This window comes from Cornus florida, unplaced genomic scaffold (assembly GCF_030987335.1).
Source record: "Cornus florida cultivar Cherokee Brave unplaced genomic scaffold, ASM3098733v1 CherokeeBrave_3.0.0_Hap2_Chr09, whole genome shotgun sequence".
Classification (NCBI taxonomy): Eukaryota; Viridiplantae; Streptophyta; class Magnoliopsida; order Cornales; family Cornaceae; genus Cornus; species Cornus florida.
The window spans coordinates 11,964,601-11,987,685 of NW_026775579.1; the positions used below are offsets into that span (position 1 = coordinate 11,964,601).

General features: G+C 38.3%; 1 protein-coding gene across 1 annotated transcript; it reads right to left on the reverse strand.

The window, feature by feature from the left end:
• Positions 1–975: 975 nt before the first annotated feature.
• On the reverse strand, positions 976–15,436 carry LOC132273543 (tubby-like F-box protein 8). The gene is made up of 5 exons (XM_059774502.1): positions 15,276–15,436; positions 13,532–14,027; positions 13,260–13,347; positions 7,208–7,340; positions 976–1,879 (listed from the first exon to the last, which is right to left on the reverse strand). Exons 2-5 carry the CDS (start codon positions 13,877–13,879, stop codon positions 1,171–1,173), a joined length of 1,278 nt encoding a protein of 425 aa, XP_059630485.1. The 5' UTR covers positions 13,880–14,027; positions 15,276–15,436; the 3' UTR covers positions 976–1,170.
• Positions 15,437–23,085: the final 7,649 nt, after the last annotated feature.

Consider the following 23,085-nt stretch of genomic DNA (forward strand, 5'->3'; position numbering starts at 1 on the left):
AGACTTTCGCTCTCCAAAAACAGGCACTCCATCAAGCTCTCCGGATTTCCGCTCTCCAAAATATATATATATATATATATATATATATAAACTGTTTCCACAAATACGCGGTTGGGGAATGATTTAATGAAAAATTTGTGGAACCGCTATTGTGATGAAGACGTTTAATTTATGTTGCATTTTGTAATGGTTTTTTAAGATTAAAAATGATGAAATTGTGGTTTATTATGACATGTCATGATTTGATGAAGTTGGGGTATTTCTGAAGAGAATTGAATTTAAAATTTTTTTTTTTAAAGTTTTTTAAAAATCAATTTTTGAGGAAAAAAATAAAAATAAAAAAATAAAATAAAATAAAATAAAAACAGGTTTTTTGATTTTTTTTTTGGGCCAAATCAATTTTTTTTTGGATAAAGAGTGCCTAAATAATATATTTTTTATTTAATGAATTTTATTTTATTTTTTAAAAAACACAAAGACCCATTTTGGATTTTTGTCCAAAAAGCTATTATGCGGCCATATTCTTTTTTAAAAAACCAGACATTTTTGCAAAAATAAAAAATAAAAAAAATTTCGCAATCGGGCTCGAGCTATTCCGCGAACCCTTGTGGGCTCACAGTATTTCCTTTGTGGGCCCGCCCAATTACCGCGAGCCCGATGCAGCTCAATTGGGCCTTTTTGCTCGATGAAATTGGGTTCCCAGAGTCCACTGCAGATGCTCTAAAGAATTGAACAAGTCACTTGGGGCTTCATGTAATGCCAAGGCCACACTGCAATAGACCAAGCTCAGACCATTCCAACCCAGGTGCAATGCCAGGAAGACTCGGAATTGGACCACCTGGTTAAGCATAGATCTCCATCGAATTGAAGGGCAAATGAAGTTACCAATCTCCTTTTAAGTTTAAAGTGTTTCCTTTAAAGCACATAAAATGGGACAATAGTTCCGAATAATTCAATACAAACCAACCCAAGCGGTTAAACCAGAAAAAAGAGAACAAGGAAATTAATATATGCAAAGACTGTTTCGTAGCTAAAGGTCCGACAACGTGTTATGAAACACTCATCTGAGTTTTAACACTGCATACAACCACCTCAATCTATGCATCTCTAGAAAGGAAAAACATTACCAACTAAATCACAAATTTCATACCATAATTCTTTTTTCTTCTTCTATTCACAAGCCAATTTGGTGTCAAAGCTGCTCAAACAGATGGCAAAAGCTTGAAATGCAGATAGAGGGTATCGATAATCCATGGTAAACATATCCTTGCCGACCTTACCAAACTGCAAGATAATCTTGTCATGGTCAGACTGAGGCAGCTGTGATGGTGTTGATGCACCAGCAGCAGGCTGCGTAGCAGCAATCAGCTGGAAATTCTTCACTGATGCCACAGTTACCCTCCCCCGGAAGTTAAGGCACCAACACTGCAATTGTTCATGCCATCTTGGCGACTTGTTCTTTAGAACCAGAGGTCTGTCCTTCCCTTCATCTTCTTCCTCACGTATCCCAACAATGTCCGAGAACCGGGAGCTACTGAACTCCGTTGAGTTGTCAATTGATTTGGAGAAAGAGATGCTCCTGAAGGAATCTTCAATGAGGCGAGGGAGGAGCTCAGGCTGGCCTGGGACATTGCCACCTGGATCCAGGGCTGAGGTAGGGATTGAGTGCATAATGCAGTGCATCCTGCGTGGTCCCCTTGTGCCTAGCACATTCAACTCATATGCGACCTGGGCAATATTGTAGCTCCCAGTAGGAACCTTTGGAGACACTTTTTTAGAGTAGAACCTACGGCTTGTACGGCCTGGAGGGGAAATGTGAGAACTATTGTGTGGAGGCTGTGTGTCATAAATTATGAATTTGGTTCCAAGAAAATTTGACCTGAAAAGAACAAAGACAAGAATCTCAAATGCAATATCCAAAACAGATTTACAGCGAACAATAAAACACAACCAAACACATATTTATTGAAAATTGTATATTAAGATATTACGACGGTTACGTGTAGATAGAAAATTATAGTATTTTATAGATTTGTCTCTCAATTGTATAAAATGTAGAGTAGCCAATAAGAATAATGTAACGGGCCGGGTGCTTCGCGATCCGACTCAAAAGGCTTAAGCTATTAGGTGGGGTTAACACCCAACCCATATATACCCATTCAATTCCCCATCCGGATCCGATGTGGGACAAGTCCCACTTGCAACATTTTCTCTCACCTGAACTCGCAATGCCCTCGTTGCGGTTAGGCCACCCTGCCTACCCGGGGAGGCAAAACCAGACTCTTCCGGACCGAGCACTTGGCGTGGCACCAAATCAAGAACTGGGTTTGGCTTTGATACCAACTGTAACGGACCAGGTGCTTCACAATCCGACCCAAAAGCTTAAGCTATTAGGTGGGGCTAACACCCAACCCATATATACTCATCCAATTCTCCATCCGAATCCGATGTGGTACAAGTCCCACTTGTAACACATACCCACAAAGAAATGCAAACTTAAAAGGAGGTATGACATTAATGAGTGGCAAGACAATTAAAGGTCAATTAAGGACTCGTGGCATCACCAGAAACTAAAAGTAATCTAAGAATCACAAACACTTCTATTAAGGTGTCGTGTCCGTGTCAGACCTTCATGGCCACTCCTAGACACATGTTTGACACTTCATGGATGTCTCCATAATTAAAAAATAATGTTTATTATTTTGAACACTTGGTCAACACATTCTATAGGCTCGACCAAACATCCCACACTCTTAGTCTTATATAAAACAATGTAAACAATATTATGAACGTAAATCAAAATGTCAAAACTTCTTTTTCTTTGAAAAAATGACAATAAACACACGTCATACTATTCGATGAACCAAAAAATACAATTATAATGAAAATGTAGGATAATAATAGCATATATAATATAATATATTCTTTTTTTATATTCGGGTGGATGGTATGGAGTTGTGGAGGGAGGAATAGGTGCGTAATGGGATCGTTTTTTTTTATTAAAAGCTTTACACCGAGCCATTAGCTTGGAGACCCATGCTTGATGGCTTCCATTTTGAGGTTATTTCTGAGTTGGATAGAGATGGGCTTGAGATTCCTTTTTCTGAAGAGGAAGTTCTAAAGGCTTTATCAAGTTGCAATGGGGACAAAGCTCCGGGGATTGATGGGTTTACTATGCGGTTTCTGATGGAAAGTTGGGGGGTGGTGAGAAATGAGGTGATGGGTACATTTCAGGAGTTTCATTCTACAAGCGGCGTCTTTAAGAAGTCGTTAAATGCCTCATTCATTACCCTTATCCCTAAGAAGGGCAGTGCTTCTGACATTAAAGATTTTAGACCAATTAGCCTAGTGGGTTGCATTTACAAGCTCATGTCCAAGGTTCTTGCTCTTAGGATGAGGGATGTCATGGATGGGATTATTTCGGACTCTCAGAATGCTTTTGTCGGAGGACGGCAAATACTAGATTCAATTCTTATTACAGGCGAATGTGTGGATTCCAGATTACAAACTTGACATTGAAAAAGCTTATGATCATGTGAATTGGAATTTCCTACTATACTAACTTTAAAGAATGGGGTTTGGAAGCAGATGGAGGAAATGGATAGAGACATGTCTTTCATGTGTAAAGTTCTCTGTTTTTGTGAATGGGTCTCCTGCTGGTTTCTTTGGGTGTTCTCGGGGTTTAAGATAAGGAGATCCCTTGTTGTCTTTCCTTTTTCTCATTGTAATGAAGGGTTTGAGCAGACTTATGAGGAGGGCAGAGGATCTCGGTCTTATCGAGGGCTTTAGGGTGGGCAGAGATCTAGTAAATTTGTTGGAGATCTCTCATTTACTATTTGCGGATGATACCCTAGTTTTTGTGATGCTGATGTGTCTTAACTTAGATACTTGAGGTGCATTTTGGCTTGTTTCAGGCAGTTTCTAGGCTAAAGGTCAACGTGGCTAAGAGCATGCTTATCCCGATTGGGGATGTTCAGGATATTTCCTCCTTAGCCGCAATCCTTGGGTGTAGGGTGAGTTCTTTTCCTATTCCTTACTTGGGTTTGCCCCTAAGGGTTTCCTCTAGGAGAATGGGGAGTTGGGATCCTGTGATTGACAGGTATGTGAAGAGATTGGCAGGATGGTAGAAGCAATGTCTGTCCCCGCCGCCGCGGGGGGGGGGGGGGGGGGGGGGTGGGGGTGAAGTTACTCTCATAAAGAGCACTTTATCGAGCCTTCCTACTTATTTTTTATTTATGTTCCAAATTTCATGCTCTATTGCCGAAAGGATTGAAAAGATCCAAAGGGATTTCCTTTGGGGCAGAAGGGGCGAAGAGTTTAAGTATCACCTTGTCAGATGGGAGCAAGTTTGCAAGCCCATAAAGTTGGGTGGTCTGGGTATCAGGAGGTTGGTTCCCTTCAATCAAGCTCTCTTGGGTAAATGGTTATGGAGATTCGGGAGGGAAAGGCATCGCCCTTAGCGAAGGCTTGTTTCATGTCGTTTTGGGAAGGAGAGTGGCGGTTGGTCTACTCGTTCGATTTCTATTGTGGGAGGAGTTGGTGTGTGGAAATTCATTCAAAAGGGTAGGGATGTTTTCTTTTCCCACATCAGATTCAAAGTTCGTGATCGTAGATGTGTTCGATTTTGGGAGGATCTATGGTGTGGTGACTAGCCATTATCTTGTACCTTTCCCAGATTATACAGTACTGCAGTTGATAGGCATGCCTACGTAGCTGACTGTTATCGACTTGATAGTAGTGGGATTACGTGGGATGTGCACTTTCGGAAATCTTTTCAAGATTGGGAGATGGACGAGGTATGTGTTCTTTTGGATCTGTTATATCGGCAGGAGGCGCAGAGGTAGTGATGATCTTACGTGGATCCCCTTTTCCCATGGTCGATTCGAAGTACGATCCTTGTTCCTATGCCTATCCAACTTTGATAGCATTGATTTTCCATGGAAGATCATATGGCGTTCTATGGCTCCAACTAGAGTGGCATTCTTTGTATGGATTGCTGTATGGGGTAAGATCTTGACAATTGACAACTTAAGGAAGAGAGGTAATTGTATCGTTAATTGGTGTTGCGTGTGTAAACAAGATGGTGAATCAGTTGATCATATCCTCCTGCATTGCCCCCGTGGCGTACGACTGCTGGAATCTTATACCTGGCTCATTTGGCATGCTTTGGGTAATGCCTCGATCTTCTAAGGGTCTGATTCATGCATGGAGGGGATGTCGTGTGAGAAGTAGTGTACGCAACTGCTGGAGGATAGTTCCACATTGCACGTGGTGGTGCATTTGGAAAGAGAGGAATAGCAGAATGTTCGAAGGGAATGAGTTGTCCACGGCGACGCTGAAACTTCATATCATTTACTCTCTTTTTAGTTATGTGAAGAGGAGTTCTTGCTCCTCCTCCGATGATTTAATCATTTTTTTGGATTCTTTGGGGCCTTAGATCCCGGTTCCACTTTTGTATAAGGGACATGTTCCCCTTTCGACCGCCTTTTATTCAATTATTACTTGTCAAAATAAATAAATAAATAGCTTCATCTTTTAAATTTTGTAACTTTAGTACAGAAATTATAAATTAATTAAAGTTCTATAATTATCTTTTTTAATAGATATATAAATGAAAATTTATATTTACGTTAGCCGTGTCCACGATGAGTGCGTCCTGCTTTTTTTGAATTTGACACGACATATTCATATCGTGCCCATGGCCATGCTTCCTAGGAGGTAACACCTAAAAAAATGGAGCGATGTTTAGAATATGTGTACGTATGACTAAGGGTATAAATTCGTGTTTGTGGGTCATATTTGTGTCATGTCGACCTAATAGTATTATGTTATATGGTCAACCCGAACACGACCTATTTAATAATCGTGTTAAGAAACCTTGATAAAAACACGGCTATTTATTAAACAAGTAACACGATACGACCCAATTTGGAGTTATTCTAAAATAACAAAAATGTCCATAGTAATTGGGTTAAAACAAGTTATAGGTTAATCGGGTTAAATTGACATGATTAATTTTTTTATTTTTTATTTTAAAAAAAAAAAAACTGATGTGATTAATTAAATGGGTCAAATGGGGTAAAACTCAAAAACACAACACGATTAATTAAACGTTTATACGGGTTGACACGATTATGGTCAACCCAAACCTATTAACTTCATGACGTGTTGGCAGGTAGTGTCGAATTTTGGCACTCCTACATATGGCCACACAACATTTATAGAGAGGAAAAAATAAAAAAGTACAGGTATTTACAATCATGAAAACATGACCACATATCCACAAAGGCATTTACTTGAAGAGATGCTCACACAGATAAGAAAAAGCGACCCCCATCTCGTAAAACTAAGCAAAAGCTTGCCATTAGAGGAATGGAAATGGAGATACTGAACATGGAGATAACAGTACAAACTCGTTGACACGCCAAAATTTCAAGGACAAGGATACAGTGAGAACATTCCAACAATGAAACATAGTTTTATGCATAAAGTTACTGGTTAATGAGATCTTATATTTTATAGCTAAAACATGATTTGTAACTTAAAATTCTTAATAATTTATGATCACCCACTGAATAAACCAAAACTTAGAAAGGACATGGAATATAGGAACGAGTGTGTACTTTGGATAGATGTGAATGTGCATGTATACATATGTATGACGACGACTCTTTTCGTCCCAGATCCACTCCTATATTTCTCACTTCGAATACAAATCCGGAATATTTTTTTATTAATTTTATATCTCTTGCAACACACTTCTTTTTCTACGCTATTCATCACTTCAAACATTGGTGAGGATTAAAAAAAGTGTCAGCCACGTGCCTGAACTAACTTTCTTTTTATTTATAATTATTTTTTTATAATACATATTTAAAATGTCTCAATACCATGTTAAGGGTTTGTCCAACATGTGTCAAACATGGACACCAATCTTTCTAGGTTGGCATACCTATCAAACAATACTTCGATGTAATCCAAGGAAGATGAGATAGAGAGAGATACATGGTAACTTAAATGCATTCCAACAGTTGGTGACAGAATTACTTCCAGCCTGTTCCCTCTTTCTATTGTCTAAATTATTTCAATACAGAGTGGACTTTTTTTCCTTGTTCTTAACTATCATTACTAATGTAACAATTCCCAAAATTTAAGGATAGTACAGCATTCAAAAAATTAAAATGAGTTTCTTAACGAATGCTCCTACCTCAGTTTTCCAATGTAAGTGCTGCTTGATCTTGATATGTTATCCGCATCCATGGAGATCACATACTCTGTGCAAGTAGTTCTCCGAACTCGTTTTGCAGAAAGAAGAAATTTTCCATTTTCAACCAGCAAGGCTGCAAAAGCAAAGTATCGATAACAGCATGATATTAGATTTAAGTTGTCATTGCTCAACACAAAATAAGGTGAAACATTGATTGCAAGAGTATTGGATTCTATAAATTTCTGTAAGATTGGATCTAAAACCACCGGATTAACTCTAGCGCTGTGCTTAAGCTAATGAATATTCACAGTCATTGCACCATCACCCAAGCAGCAGTATCCATCTTTTAGAATGTCCGAAGATTTGGCTTTAATAAGCACAGTGGACTTGGTTTAAGCTGTCTGCAGATGGTTTTTATGAATTGAATTAACAGAAGAAATTAGTTTTTGTCCCAGATAACAGTCACATCAGTACTTCGACTGCAAGGCTAATTGCAGAGCCTGGCTGATAAATAGGTTACAAAAAGTCAATCAAATAACTTGCAAGCATTGAAACAGAATTGAGTTATCTATCGCAACACAAGAGAGATGGTAGAGAACAGTGGCAGCAGCCTTTTAAAGTACATAAAAGGCGTGGCAAGGAGGGTTGTAAGGCTCAAACCTTACTTTGGCACATGCTAGACAATGGGGGGTCCACTTGGAGTCTTGCATAATTGGGGGGTTTGGTCAAATTGCATTATTTTGGTAATTGCATTAATTATGGTGAATTTGCATTGTTTTGGTAAATTGCATAATTAGATTAAATTGCATCAATTAAGTTATTTGTTACTTTATTAAGCTAGAGTCAACTTTTGATTACCTCCATTGTAGGGTAATCCAAGGGTCATCAGTTATTATAAAAAGGATACTGTGTAATTCTGAATACGCAGTGAATGATTGAATAAAATTATCCTTTGAGATTTCTTTGTGAGAGATTCACAAATTCCGAGGGTGTGAGGCCTTCTCTAGGTGTGATACCTAGGTCCTGTTGGAGTGATTCCAATAGGTTTTTTTTTGTTGTTGTTTTCAATCCATCTTCTCTACTAACAACTCTTGAACCTTAGCTTTGTTTTTCTGAATTTCCAGCCACTTCTCCTTAGACCTCTCAGCCTCTGAATTCTTTTAAGTTCTTATCTATTCAAGGCTGCTATTGTGTCCAACATCAGTTTTTGGTATCAGAGCCTGATTTGACATCATGTTGACACAATCAAGAGATGAGAGATCGGGTAGTAATCAGCAAGATGAGCTGATATTAAAGCTTGTGGAGCAGCTTAACGGGTTGAATGTCCGATTCAACGAGATAGAAGCTCAAATGTGTCAAACTAGTAACAATTTTGCTTCTGGTGAACAAGTAACTGCATCCGGTACAAATGATGGAGGTGGTCAAGAGAAACAACATCCTTTAAACGTGCAACAAAGGCAGAATGTGAAGGCTGATCCACCACCACACCCAATGTTTGAGTTTCCGAGAAATCTGGGAGTGAATTATCATGAGCCACATGATAACGCTAGGGATATCACAAGGAAAATTAAAATGGAGAAGCGAGATTTTGAAGGTAAGGTTGATCCTACTGTATTTTCGGATTGGCTTGCTTCGATTGAAGAATATTTTGATTGGTATGATATGAGTGATGATCATAGAGTGAGATTTGCTAGAATGAAGCTTGTGGGCCTAGCAAAAATATGGAGGACTGGTGTTGAAGGGGATATTAGGAGGTTGGGACAACCACCAATCAGGAAATGGCACAAAATGAAGTCAAAGCTTCGAGAGAAATACATGCCGGCCAATTACCATGACAAGCTGTGTGATCAACTTATCAATCTAAAGCAGGGCAGAATGTCAGTTGTGGAATATATGCAAAGATTTGACGAGTTAAAGACTAGAAGTCAAGTTGTGGAAGACCCACGGCAAACACTTGCAAGATTCAAGGCTGGTCTAAGGTCTGATATCAGAAGGGAATTGCTTCGCCAGTCATTATATGGTGTTGAACATGCTTTTCAGGTTGCATTGGACATGGAGGAGTACCTGACTTATCAACGGCTCGAAGATCTGGATATCAAACCTAGGAGGCAGCACCCAAGAAGTCCAGTGATGGAATGAGCAGAAGCAGCACAGCCGAATGGTGTAAATGCTGGATCAAAACAGCCCTTTTCTAACATGGCTGATCCTAAAGGGAATAGTATTGCGGCTAGCAAAGGTAGTGGAACGGATAACAAGTGCTTCAAATGTTTCAAATGTGGAGAAACAGGTCACATGGCATACCAATGTCTAATGAAAAATTTACACATTGGGATAATGCATGAAGAAGAGCGAGAAAAACAAGGGGGAGAGGATAATGGGAACATGTTTGACTATGGGATCTACAACCCTGACGATTTAGAAGAGGATGAAGATGCTCCATCAATCTCCGTTGTGAGGCACATCCTTGCAGCCCCTAAAGTTGAAGATGAAGATTGGCGACACACATCTATTTTTCAAATGCTAGTTCGTTGTGGGAATCAAGCTCGAGAGGTCATTATTGATGGCGGAAGTTGCATGAATGTTGTGTCTGCATCCACGGTTGAGCGCCTCAAGCTTTCAGTCCAACCACATCCACAACCATTCAAAGTGGCGTGGATAGATAATACTTCTATTCCGGTAACTCAACATTGTCTCGTTTCTTTCTCTTGTGGAGCTTATAATGATTTTGTTTAGTGTGATGTAATTCCCATGAAAGTGACACATATTCTCCTTGGGCGGCCTTGGATTTATGATTGAGATGTGTTCCATTGTGGGAAGGAGAATAGATACACTTTCTTGTTTAACAACAAACAGATTATTTTGAAGCCTATGTCTTCAGCTGAAATGGAAAAATATAAAGGTGGACAAGCTGTAAATGATGCGAAAAGCAAGAAAAAGTCCCTCCATCTTCTTTCCAAGAAGAGGTTTCAATTGGAAAGTAAAGAGACGGGTGTTATATATGCTGTTGTGGCAAGGGAAATCAAAGAAACTGTTGCTGCTCATGATTCTTCAATGCCATCAGAGGTCGCCAACTTGCTGTCAGATTTCTCAGATTCATCTCCCTAATGAACTCCCTCCTTTACGTAATATCTAGCATTCGATTGAATTTGTACCGGGGTCTCCATTGCCTAACCTTCCAACTTATCGTTTGAATCCAAAAGAGCATGCTAAGCTTCATAGGCAAGTTAATGAGTTGTTGTCCAACGGATTTATCCGTGAAAGCTTAAGTCCTTGTGCTGTCCTAGCTTTGCTCACACCAAAGAAGGATGGTAGTTGGCGCATGTGTGTTGAAAGTCGTGGCATCAACAAGATTACAATCAAGTATCGGTTTCCTATTCCTCGAATCGATGATTTGCTAGACATGGTGGCTGGTTCTTGTATACTTTCAAAGATAGATCTGAAATGTGGCTACCATCAAATTCGCATAAGGCCCAGGGATGAATGGAAGACAGCTTTCAAAACAAAAGATGGACTCTACGAGTGGCTTGTTATGCCATTTGGTCTTTCCAATGCCCCTAGTACATTCATGCGCTTCATGACTCAGGTATTGCAGCCTTTTATTGGTCGATTTCTGGTTGTTTACTTAGACGATATTTTAATCTACAGCAAAACGAGGGAGGAACATATTTTCCACCTTCAACATGTTATGAGAGTTCTCCGCTAAGAGAGGCTTTACATGAACTTGAAGAAGTGTTTCTTCATGTTGCCGAGTGTGGTGTTTTTGGGCTTCGTTGTTTCTTCCAAAGGGGTAGAAGCTGATCCTAATAAAGTAAAAGCGATTTTAGATTGGCCAATTCCCAGCACATTGCAGGAAGCACGGAGTTTTCATGGGCTAGCTTCATTCTATTGGCGATTTATTAGAAATTTCAGCACAATAATGGCTCCTATCACCAATTGTATGAAGAACAGACAGTTTGTTTGGACAAAGGTAGCAGCACAAGCTTTCGAAGAAATGAAGAAAAGAATGACAGCAGCTCCTGTTTTGTGCCTTCCAGACTTCTCAAAAGTGTTTGAAGTTGCATGTGATGCTTCACAGGTTGGAATTGGAGGCGTGCTCAGTCAAGAAGGACATCTAGTTGCGTATTTTAGTGAGAAACTTAATGAAGCAAAGCAAAGGTAATCCACTTATGACAGAGAATTTTACCCTGTGATTCAAGCACTTCGCTACTGGCGTCATTACCTTCTTTTGAAGGAGTTCATGTTGTATTCTGACCACAAGGCCCTCAAATATATTAACTCCCAAAAGAAGTTAAGCCACCGACATGGGAAGTGGGTTTCATTCTTGCAAGAGTACTCATTTGTCATCAAACATAAAGCTAGTGTTGAGAATAAGGCAGCCGATGCACTTAGCCGAGTTGTTCATATTCTTGCCTCCATGGCTGTCCAAGTTCTTGGTTTCGAACTTTCGATATGCTTAACGAGACTACTTATCTTGCACAGACTTTAGCGTCATACATGCTGATTTGATAGCTGGACAGCAGGGTACATATCCTGATTATTCGGTGCATGATGATTATCTCTTCAAAGGAACTCGACTTTGTTTGCCTAAAACGTCTCTTCATGAACATGTGATATGGGAGTAGCATGCTGGTGGGGCAACAGGTCAATTTGGAAGAGATAAGACCATTGCCACCCAAGTTTAAAACGGGATGTGGTCAAAATTGTTGCTCGTTGTAGAACTTGTCAAATATCCAAGGGAAGAAAGAAAATACAGGTTTATATACGCCGCTCCCAATCCCTCATGAGCCGTGGTAAGATTTAAGCATGGACTTTGTTCTTAGGTTGCCTAAAACAAGTCAAAGTCATGATGCTATATTTGTTACCGTGGATCGTTTTTCAAAAATGTCAAACTTCATTCCGTGTTCCAAGACATCCGATGTTGTACACATTGCCAAGCTTTTCTTTCAAGAAGTTGTTTGGCTTCATGGATTGCCAAACACCATTGTTTTTTATCGAGATTCAAAGTGTATGAGTTATTTTTGGCGCACATTATGGAAGATGCTGAATACAAGGCTGAAGTTTTCCTCTTCTTTTCACCCCCAAACTGACGGCCAAACCGAGGTCATTAATCGCAGCTTGGGTGAATTGCTTCGTTGTCTTGTTGGTGACCATATTAGTAGTTGGGACCAGATTCTTCCTATGGCTTAATTCGCGTACAACAGTTCCGTAAACAGAACAGGGCACAGCCCCTTTGAGATTGTGATAGGTTTATGTCCTCAGAAACCAATTGACTTAGTAGTGCCTTTACCAATTGTGGCACGCCCTAGTGCTGAAGCTGATGCTTTTAGTAAGCATATCAGAGACATCCATGCGGAAGTTCAAAGGAAGATTGCAATTGCAATGAAACTTACAAAACACAAGCTGATTTGTGGAGGAAGTTTGCTGAATTTGAGGAAGGAGATATGGTTATGGTGCGAATACGACCAGAACACTATCACGCAAATTTGTTTGGTTAACAGTTTTGAAAACTGATCTAAAACTACAATTAATATTAAGAATTGTATAGCTCTCTGTTGCAAGTCTCTGAAAACTGATCATCTAAAAATATGATCTTTGAGAGTATTTATGTAGTAAATTGATCATCTAAACTGAAAGGTAAATACATAGAGAACAAATGTGCATGCACACATTACATGTATAAACACAACATTCCAGTATTTTCTTATGTCGGACTACAACAGCAATACCACAATGTAGGGAGTAAAGATGCATCTACTTTTATAGTTACTACATGAGGCCATAAAGATGCATGAGCTACAAAATATCACATCAAAATTGCATTAATAAACTTACTTAAGAAGTCCAACATAACTAATGCCAATGGAATTGCATCACTAAAGAAGATGATTGGGCTATTTGCCTACACAATCACATCAATGAAATTAAGAGAAGGAATTGGCCATCTAATTACACTCAATTTTAAGATCCCTACCAACATGGCAGGTCATGTAAAGCTTATGAAAACTCACAAATAAGTAGCAAAAAAATGGTTGTGACTTGTAAGAATATTTACCAGGGCTAAGGCAAAGGAAAAGATGGTAAGTTAATTTAGATTTGTCTCTTTTAATGAAGCACTGAATGGTTCCATCCCGAGGCCCAGGCTGTTAAGACAAATAAATCAGAGAACTGTCAGCTGCCAATACTATTATAGAAAATCACTTCATTTAATGAAGTGCATATCTGATTTTTATTGTCATAAGAACGATTCTATGATTATGGATAGCGATTGGATTAAGAAAAATTTAGGCAATACCAAGAGCAAGACAAGAGAGCAGAAAGATCCACCTGCTTCAGGGAGACCGGGAAAGTAAGCTTCCCAGAGAGCTCTGGACTTTTGACGATTTCTTTGCACATTTCCCTCCATGACCTGCAAACAGCAGCACAAGCAACAACATGCTTGCGAGCAGGCCAGGTAATCTCACTTGCCTCCAACCTCTTAATCACATCTCGGAGTAGCTCTGGCGGGAGGCTAGCCCAAGGGCTGTTCTGGTCAACCAGAGGCTGGTCATGCAACTCATGAACTGCACTATGAGATTTTCCCCGGTGATGACCAGGCAGCCTCACCTCAAAGCTCCGTCTTGATAAACTTCCAAAACCATCCCTTACATCACGAACTATACTGCGGAATGACATTTACCCCAGTTCGTCCACACCCACCAGAATTTTATATAATTATATATCTTCTCCCAATATGGTTGCATAAATTATATTCCAAAGTTTTAACTTAGGAAGTTACGCTGAGTGGCCACCACAAATCAGAGAAACTTGAACGCCTATATAACTGCACAAAACATTTGAGTGTTTTAGTTCAAAATTTCTCTACAAAGCTTAATGACCAAGGAAAAAAGAGAAAGATATGGATGTGGAAAAGCACAAAGCAAGAAAAGAAGATTCCCATAAAAGAAAGCCTCACATGGACTTAAAGTAGCCAGAACCAGTAGATAATAAGAATCAATTTTGTATTCTTAAACCTCAGTTTAAAACAATAATGCTAATAAGTTCAAATCTCACTTCTTATTATCCAAAATCCACTATTTTTTTTTTTTTTTTTTTTCTATTTTTTAGAGAGAGAGAGAGGAGGGATTGAAATAACACCCAAAAAAAAAAAAAAAAAAAAAAAAGATAAGATAAGAAAAACAATAGGTCATGGGTCCTAAAACCCAACAAAAGGCATTTACTGCATCAGATTTCTCTAGAGGTAGAAGATCCACAAAACAAAACTAATTAATAATAAACAACGAAATTATATAGTCTCCAGAAATTCAAGCGTTGGAAGGCAAAGATTGATGTGGGAAAAAACTAGAGTATATGTATTGAAATAAAAGGAGTACACCATTGCGACTATTGAGATTTCATACCCAGAGAATTCATGTGAAATTTAGAAACCTATATATGACAATGCAACACGGACAAATATGAACATATATTGACACTAAAAAATCACCATTTTCGACCTGTGAGGCTTCAAAGAGCACTGAAACGGACCCATAAAAAGAAATCTTTCTCCAACAACAACATATAGGCCTAACCCAATAAACTACCCAAAAGTCCATAAATCTCACAATCAGACCATGATTACATAAATAGGGAAAGAGACCCAATATAGGAACTTTCCACAAGAATATTGAAACAACATGTAGCTTAAGCCTCATAAGCAGCCCAAAATTCCATCAATTTGTGAATCAAAATTGTATCAACACAATCACCAAGCTCAAATTAGAAAACCCATTTTTCCCAAAAAGAAATTTATACAGTTCGGGGTCTTAATCAAAATAGGTTAATGATTTCCCAAAAAGAAATCTGGTTTAGTTGAACAAAATTCAGAAACAACTGAAAAACCTGAAAATTATGCAGTTAGGGGTTAATTGCAGAAAGAATATGGTGTACAAACCTTGGAATTGGTAAATTAGAAAGAAAAAGCAAAGATTTTGGGAGGCTCAGTGGGAGATTCAACCAGAAAAACAGAGGCATATTCACATATATATAGAGTAGAACGTGCCCTAAAAGGGGAGATCAGATGTAAGCTCACCTTCTTTTGCGCGCTCTATAGACTATCTCAGATCCTTCCTTTTACAACGCCTCTCTCGCTCTCGCTCTCTCTCTCTCTCTCTCTCATGTCTGAAGTCCATCTCTCGTCTGACCTCCGGATTCCAAACCTCATTTCACTCTGAGAACAAACTTTAAAAAGGTCCTTTGTTTTTTGTTACAATTTATTAGTTTAATAAGTTTTCATTTAAAATTTTAAACCAAAAATTTAATACTCGCTGCAATTACGGGTTTACCCTTATCGCACTGTTTGGTTGCTTGATTTGTGTGTGCTACGACTGACTACAGTGCATCCGGTTAAATTTGGGTTGCAATTGAACTTAACAAAATATTAATTAAAACTTAATTTTGGTTAAAATTAGGGGTGTTCAAAAAATTCGAAAAATCAGACAGGATCGTACTATTTGGGCTGATTATATAGCGGTTTGGTATGGTTCTGGACCCAAAATTATGAAATCGTAATTTTTCGATCCGATCCTGATTTAGAGTCGTGCTGGAACACTTAAATCAAGTAAAGTTCTCACGTGCCCCCTTTCTGTTTTTGTTCTTTAAATTCCTTAAATTTCTTTTTAAAAAAGTCAAATTTCCCTTTTCAAGTATATCTCAATATTCTTTCCTTTCAAATATATCTCAATTTTTTTTCCTTCATTTCTTCTTAAAATTCTTTTTTTTGTGTGTTATATATTAGTTGATTTTTTTTTTCTTTCTTTTTAAAATAAAAAAAAAAAACTTTGCTCCCTCTAAATTAAAATAAAATAAAAAGAAAATCAACTAAAATCGACAAACCGAACCGAATCAAACCCGTTTTTGCGGTTTGGTTTGGTTTGGTTTGATTCCATGGACATTATGGTTCGGTCTAGTTTCAAAAATAGTGAAACCGTTATAAATGGTTTGGTCCCAAAATACTCTCAATCCAGTCCGAACCGGACCGTGCGCACCTCTAGTTAAAATAAGTGTTAAGAGTCCGAATTCAATCCAAAAAACTAAATTTTGACTGGACTTTTTTATATTTATAATTTTAAAATTTTATATATATTAATGATAAAAAAAAATTCCTTTTAATTTCTTTTTTTCTTAAGATCTTGATTATTGTATATTAATCATTTGGAGAATTAATTCTTCTGAGAATTTATTTACTATTTTTAATATATTATTCAATTTATAGGATTTTTTTTATATAAGAGTAATCGAACCGAAGACTAATACAAGACAACCCAATTTTCAATATCACATTTTCTGCATGGAATTTTTTATCATTTACATATTTGAATTATTTTGTTTGATGTAGTAGAGCTGGAAAACTCCAAGTGAACCAATTGGATCGATCTCATTATGACCTACATAAAGGAAGGAGTATTTCCGAAGCAAAGAGAGGAGGCTGGAGGATAAGGATGAACACAACAAAATACGGGGTCATCCATGGTCAGTTGTACATAATATCCTAGTCCGGGCCCTACCTAAAGTGTGTAACCCCATCATAGATTCTATGCGCGATCCATGAAGGAGTCTGTGGCAACACTCGAGAGGCCGATCATTAGCACACAAGGCCATAACTCAAGGTTACATCTGGCCTTATATGACCCGAGATGCTAACGAGTACACCAAGAGATTTGACAAGTGCCAACGATTCGGACAATTGATTCACCAACCACCTAAGGATCTGAACGTGATGGCGAACACCTAGTCGTTTTCCCATTGGGAGATGGATGTGGACCTCTACCAACTGTTAGATCGCAGAACAAGTATGTGTCTTTGACAATTGATTTCTTCACCAAGTGGGTGGAAGCAGAGCCATATCACATGGTAACTCATACTCGGATGAAAAGGTTTATTTGTAACAACATAATCTGCAGTTTTAGAGTCCCCAAATCCATCATTATGGATAATGGGAAGAACTTAGACAATATAAATATGAAAAAAATTCCTTAATGAATATGTGATCAACAGCTACAGTTAGCCACCCACAAGGAAACGAACAGAAGGAGATCACTAATAGGATCATCTTTGATTGTGTCAAGAAGAAGTTTAAAAACAAGAAAGGAAAGTGGCCCAAGAATTCCTGAACGTCCCGTAGGGATACCGAATAATGTCGAGGTGACTGATCGGGGAAAGTCCGTTCGCCATGGCGTATGGCACTAAAGTGGTGATTCACACTGAGCATGTTATTCTGACCATCAAGAGTTTGATCTAGGATAGCACCAACAATGATAGATCGCTCGAGCACAACCTTAATTTACTGGAAGAATGAAGGAAGTTGACTGCAATCAGGATGGCCTCATATCAACAAACACTAGTGAACAACCACACTAAGAAAGTGTGACACAGAAACTTCGGCTCAAGGGAATTGGTCATAAAGAGAAAAGTAGGCCTTGTACCCAAGATGGCCCATTCAGAATCACTGAAGTCTTGGAAAAGGGGCATATGAGTTTGAGGATCTAAATTGAAGCAAGTGGATAAACCATGGAATGCCTCATATCTTAAAAGATACTACCAATAATGCCCTCACTCATTTTTTTTTTCATTACTTCCAGTTAACGACAAGACAATATTTGTAAGGGCTAAGGACCCAAGAAAAGTATTACGCATAGGGGGTTAATATATGGTCAAGGATCTAACACCAAACAATGATAGGAATGCTCGACTTGTCCCAATGGGACAAGTCAGGTAGTGCCACCTTATTTTTGGAAAAGTTAAACTAGAATAAAGAAAACAAATCATGTGGCAAGCACAAAAGTGGAAACGACATGAAAACTGATTGCCAAGAGATCAATAAGATAAAAAAGAAGTGGCAATGACATAAATTTTGATCGCTAAAGAGATCAATAAGATCAAAACAAGGGGTAATGACATAAAAGCCGATCGCTAAAGAGATTAGAAAAGATCAAAGTAAGTGGCAATGGCATAAATGTTGATCGCGAAAGAGATCAACAAGATCAAACACAAGTGGCAATTACATAAAAGTTAATTGCCAAAGAGATTAAAAAAGATCAAAGTAAGAGTTAATGGCATAAATGTCGATTGCCAGAGATCAGTAAGATCAAAACAAGTGGCAATGGCATGAAATTCGATCGTCAAGGATATCCGTACGATCAAAAGAAGTGGCAACGACATGAAAGTCAATTGTCAAGGAGATCAGTAAGATCAAGTCAATTGCTAAAGAATATCAAAATAAGTAATAACGGCATGAGAATCCGATTGTCAAGAGACCAAAAAGATTAAGGCAAGTGACAAAAAGTCCAAAGGTATAGAGGAGCATAAAAAAAGTAAGGGTCAAACGTAACCCAATCTGACATTATACACACATTTATGTTAGTGAGCGCTGCAAGAAAGGTAATAAAATGAAGTGACGATGAATATTCTCACAAAGATATGAACAAAAAAGCTTAAATTAAGGATTCTTAACAAAATTCCAAAACAATCCCCTTTAATGGGGGCAAGTTAACAACAACAAGCATTGCCCAAGAATTACAAAAACACCTTGGATCAAAACATGGAGATAAATGACAAAATGAAACTATTGGGTATTTTCTTGCTGAAAAGTAGAAGAATCAACATCGAATTGATTAACCATGATTGGCTCAGCTTAAGGATAAAGATCAGAAGTATGAACAACGACCCCATCAGTTGGTGTATCATTAATAGGAGCATAAAGATCAAAAGACTGGACCACTGGCTCAGAAGGGGGAGTAGTAATGACACCAGTAGATACAAGCATGTCCAGACATTCCCTGAAACTCTCCTCAATTAGTCAGATCATCAACATTCTTCTTAACAACCACCCGAGCGGCCTTCTCATCTTCCACTGATAAGACATCTCTATGCATCTGTAATCAGCCTCCTAATGTTAAACCACCATATTATTCATCTCAATGGTCATCCTGTTCTTCTCACCCAACAGATCAGCCATATTACGCTCCCAATCTTCCATAACATGACACAATGAGGCCACTCTAAATATTTTCTGCCAAGATAAGAGTATAGTCCATGGTTCAGAAATGGGGAAAGAAAGTATAGAAATAAAATAAAACTACCAAGTGGAAAATGAGCAGAATAAATCTTACCTTCATGGCATAAATGGGCATCCGAGCGAATAGATCGTGCTTAGTGAGACCATTCTGAAATTGGACATCTTTTGGAGTCCATAAGTTCTTGGCATTCGAAAAATATATGGCCCATTCTTGAATATCGTGTTATTTGCTTTCACAAAAGATCCATCAGTCTTCACAAACTTGGAAGCCTAAGGATCACCCAAGCGTTGAGAATAATCCCTTAGTGTCGATCCAGAACCAATCACTTGCACCAGTTAGGGATCCTGAGCTGTAAAGTCGATCGGTGTGATACCTCTAATTTCAGAGACATGGGTTAGTCAAGTCCACACCCAAAATCGGGGGATATCAAACAATTAACAATAAACAAGCACGGAATACAAATGGATAATAAGAATAAATAAATAAATAACACTGAAAAGGAAAACTAAATAATAAATAAATAATCCTCAGATAATAATCTCTAAGAAGAATCCCATAATAATGAACCTCTATAAATAACCACAACTGAAAATCCTCCAAACTATAACTCGGGAATCCGTATAATAAGGACCCCTAATAAAATCCCATAACTGAAATAACGTTTACTGAAATAATAAATGACTACTAAGTCTGAAGAATAACATAAATCTGAAATAATATCCTACATTGATGATATGGAAGAGTGAAAATGAACAATCTCTGATCTGTACGAACAACTTTAAGACTGGTACTGCCGAGGACCTGAAAATTAAATAGTGGGTAAGACCACAAACAAGTTCCCTCTACTACGACCCGATCAGAGAACCGATAATCAATACATCCCTAGCTAAACTCATGCAATAGCTACATAGTCGATACATACATATACACACTGATAAGCGCAGAATATTGTATATTTAAGCGCCCTTAATTGCATTCGTTAAGTCATTTATTTGGTCTTTGTATATAGATTATCTTCATTTTTGTGTTCTTGTCTATTTTCAGGTGTACTCTCCAAAAAGAAATAAAAAGAAGACTTTAAGAGTTTTTGAAGATCAAATGCATTTCAGGTTTTAACATTTAGGACTGATCAAGAAAAGAGGTTCCAATGGACCTATGGAAACTCTCAGCAACGCATTTGGATGAATAATGACTCAATGGTCCAAAGCTGAAGAAATGCAAAACATTTGCATTTAGGCCAAGGCATTTTGGCACCTTGCGTCTGGACGCCAATTCTCGCATCCGGACGCCGTGCACTGTACTCGCGTCCGGACACCAAACCTCGCGTCCGGACGCCAACCTATGGGTATCAACGTTATCCCACTTATCTTTAGTCAAAGTTTGTTCCCTTTTTCTAGGGAATTCGAATTTTGACGGGTTGGGGTTGTTTGGCAACCCATTTTGGGATTAAGAGGGGGTAAAAGGCTAAAAAGGAGGGAGATTAATTATTAATTAAAAGGATATATTGCAGAGATGGGGGATTTTCTTAAGGTTCATGTGTTGTTCTACATTCATGGGGCTAGAGTGGAATTCATCTTTTACTCATTCAATCACTGAAGCTGCTGCCATGTCCATGAAGAACTAACTTCCTTCCTAAGGGGTTGATAAAGCCCTTCCAAGTAAACATGCTTTGATTGTATATTAATTTGGGGAATAATGTATGTATATGACATATTTCATAGTCTAGAGATTTATACATATTGTAAATTGGATTTCATTTAAATAAATAAATATGTGGAATTGTTCATCTTGTCTTAGATTTCAGTTGTGCATATTTATATTCTTTGCATCTTTATAGTGAGAATAAAGATAAGACTATGAAATGGTTTTTCATGGCATGTTGTGTGAAGAATTTGATAGTCCATAGCTTAGGGACGCCTTTGATGGATTATAGCTTAATTTTTGCCTTCATGTGCATATACCATATATGTTGAGAAATTTAATAATCCAAAACTTAGAAAATATGTTTTAATCTACACACTAGTTTAGGTAGAGGAAGCATGCCAACCTTTAATGGGCTATACTTAATTCCTACTTATATGAAATTCTTGAAAAGAATGTGGTAATCATACATTGCCACATATCATGGTTATATACATAGCTACTTCCCCAAGTATATTGCAATTGAGCATGTTTATGAGGTTTGTGGTGTATTTAAGTCCCTATATTTCTCTTTCTAAGTTTAATTCCATTTAAGTTCACTTAATTTCTGTTTTTCTTAACTTTCAATTCGTAGCTTAAAGTGACAACTCAATCAAACTATCATCTCTTCAATATCAAACTAAAAGTAATTTTACAACTTTGGTTGTCATAAACTAGCAATTCTTGTGGTTCGACAAACCCTTATAATAGCCCTATTCTACATTGATATATGTGCTATTGCAAGTGCTAATTTTAAGTGGTAACAAATTATTGCCATCACACACTAAGACGCCTTTTGACATATAGGGCAATCTCAACCGGATAGTGGATCTCTCAAGAAAAATCGCATACTAGGTGGTCAAGTCCCCCTCTACCAGGGCACACACATCTTTTATATTCAGCTACTCATCTTTGCCGGCAATATACACCTCAGTCCTAACCACTGATCCCGAGGCCTCAAGCTCGTATCATGGCTCAAATACACACACACACACACATATATCAAATACATCATCAATAAATAGAGCCAAATCTAACAATGGCATAAGTTAAGTATCTTAACTTATTTGTCAGCCCACCAACACATCAAATCATCAAAGCCATATCTAATCACATACATATCTCATCATATCTAATCACATACATATCTTGACTTATTTGTCAGTCCACCTATATATCTCAATTATTGTGACGACCCTGGTTTTTAGGCCAGCGTGTCTTGTGATGAACCATAAGGATGATCCGATAACGGATCCGAATGCGGAAGCGAAAACAGATAACAAGACTCTAAGAAGTCAAAGTGACCTTCCATGAGGTCGTGGAACTCAACAAGAACTGATGCGGAAGTAAAAGATCGAAAATATGACAAATAAGCCCCCAGGGGCAAAATAGTCATTTCTGAAAACTATAGATTCTGGTGCAACCGAGCACACTGCTGGAAGGACAATGAAAAATTAATCAAGATGGACTCAAGAATCGCATGATTCGGAGTCCGAACGAAGGAGAAACGGCATGACGAAGAAAAACGAGCACTTAAGGCAAAAAGGGTAAACTGGTAATTATTCAAGAAGAACTGGGTGCAACCGAGCACACTGTTGGAAAGACAGCGAAAAATTAGTCAAGTTCAAAAAAAAATTCACATGAATCGGAGTCCGGACGAAGGAGAAACGCCCAAAAGAAGAAATGACGTCGCGGCGGCCCGACGAGGGGCCACGACAGCCCCATGTGCACGCCCATGCGCGCGCGCCGGTGCACACATGGCTACCAGCAGCAGCCCAAAAGCTGCTATGTGATTTTTTTCAGAAAAAAGACAGAACGGAGGCTGAATTTGGAGGCCTAGATGAACTTTTTTGCAAAAATACAAAGAAAAAACCCCCCTCAAAAATGAGTTTCCTACGTGACTCGCGTGCAACGTAGAATGCCCGAAATACCCCTCCATGAAATCTGGTCATGGAGGTCCAAAAAGCTGCTATTTTGAAAACTGAGAACTGAACTTCGTAGGCGATTTCCGATACCAAGACGACCTTTTCTGAAAAAACACGAAAAAGAAACCCCCCCCTAAAATCACGTTTTCTAAGCGACCTTGTGGAAAGAAGAAAATGAAACTGAGGTGAAAGGTCCATAATGCCCCTAGATCAGAATATG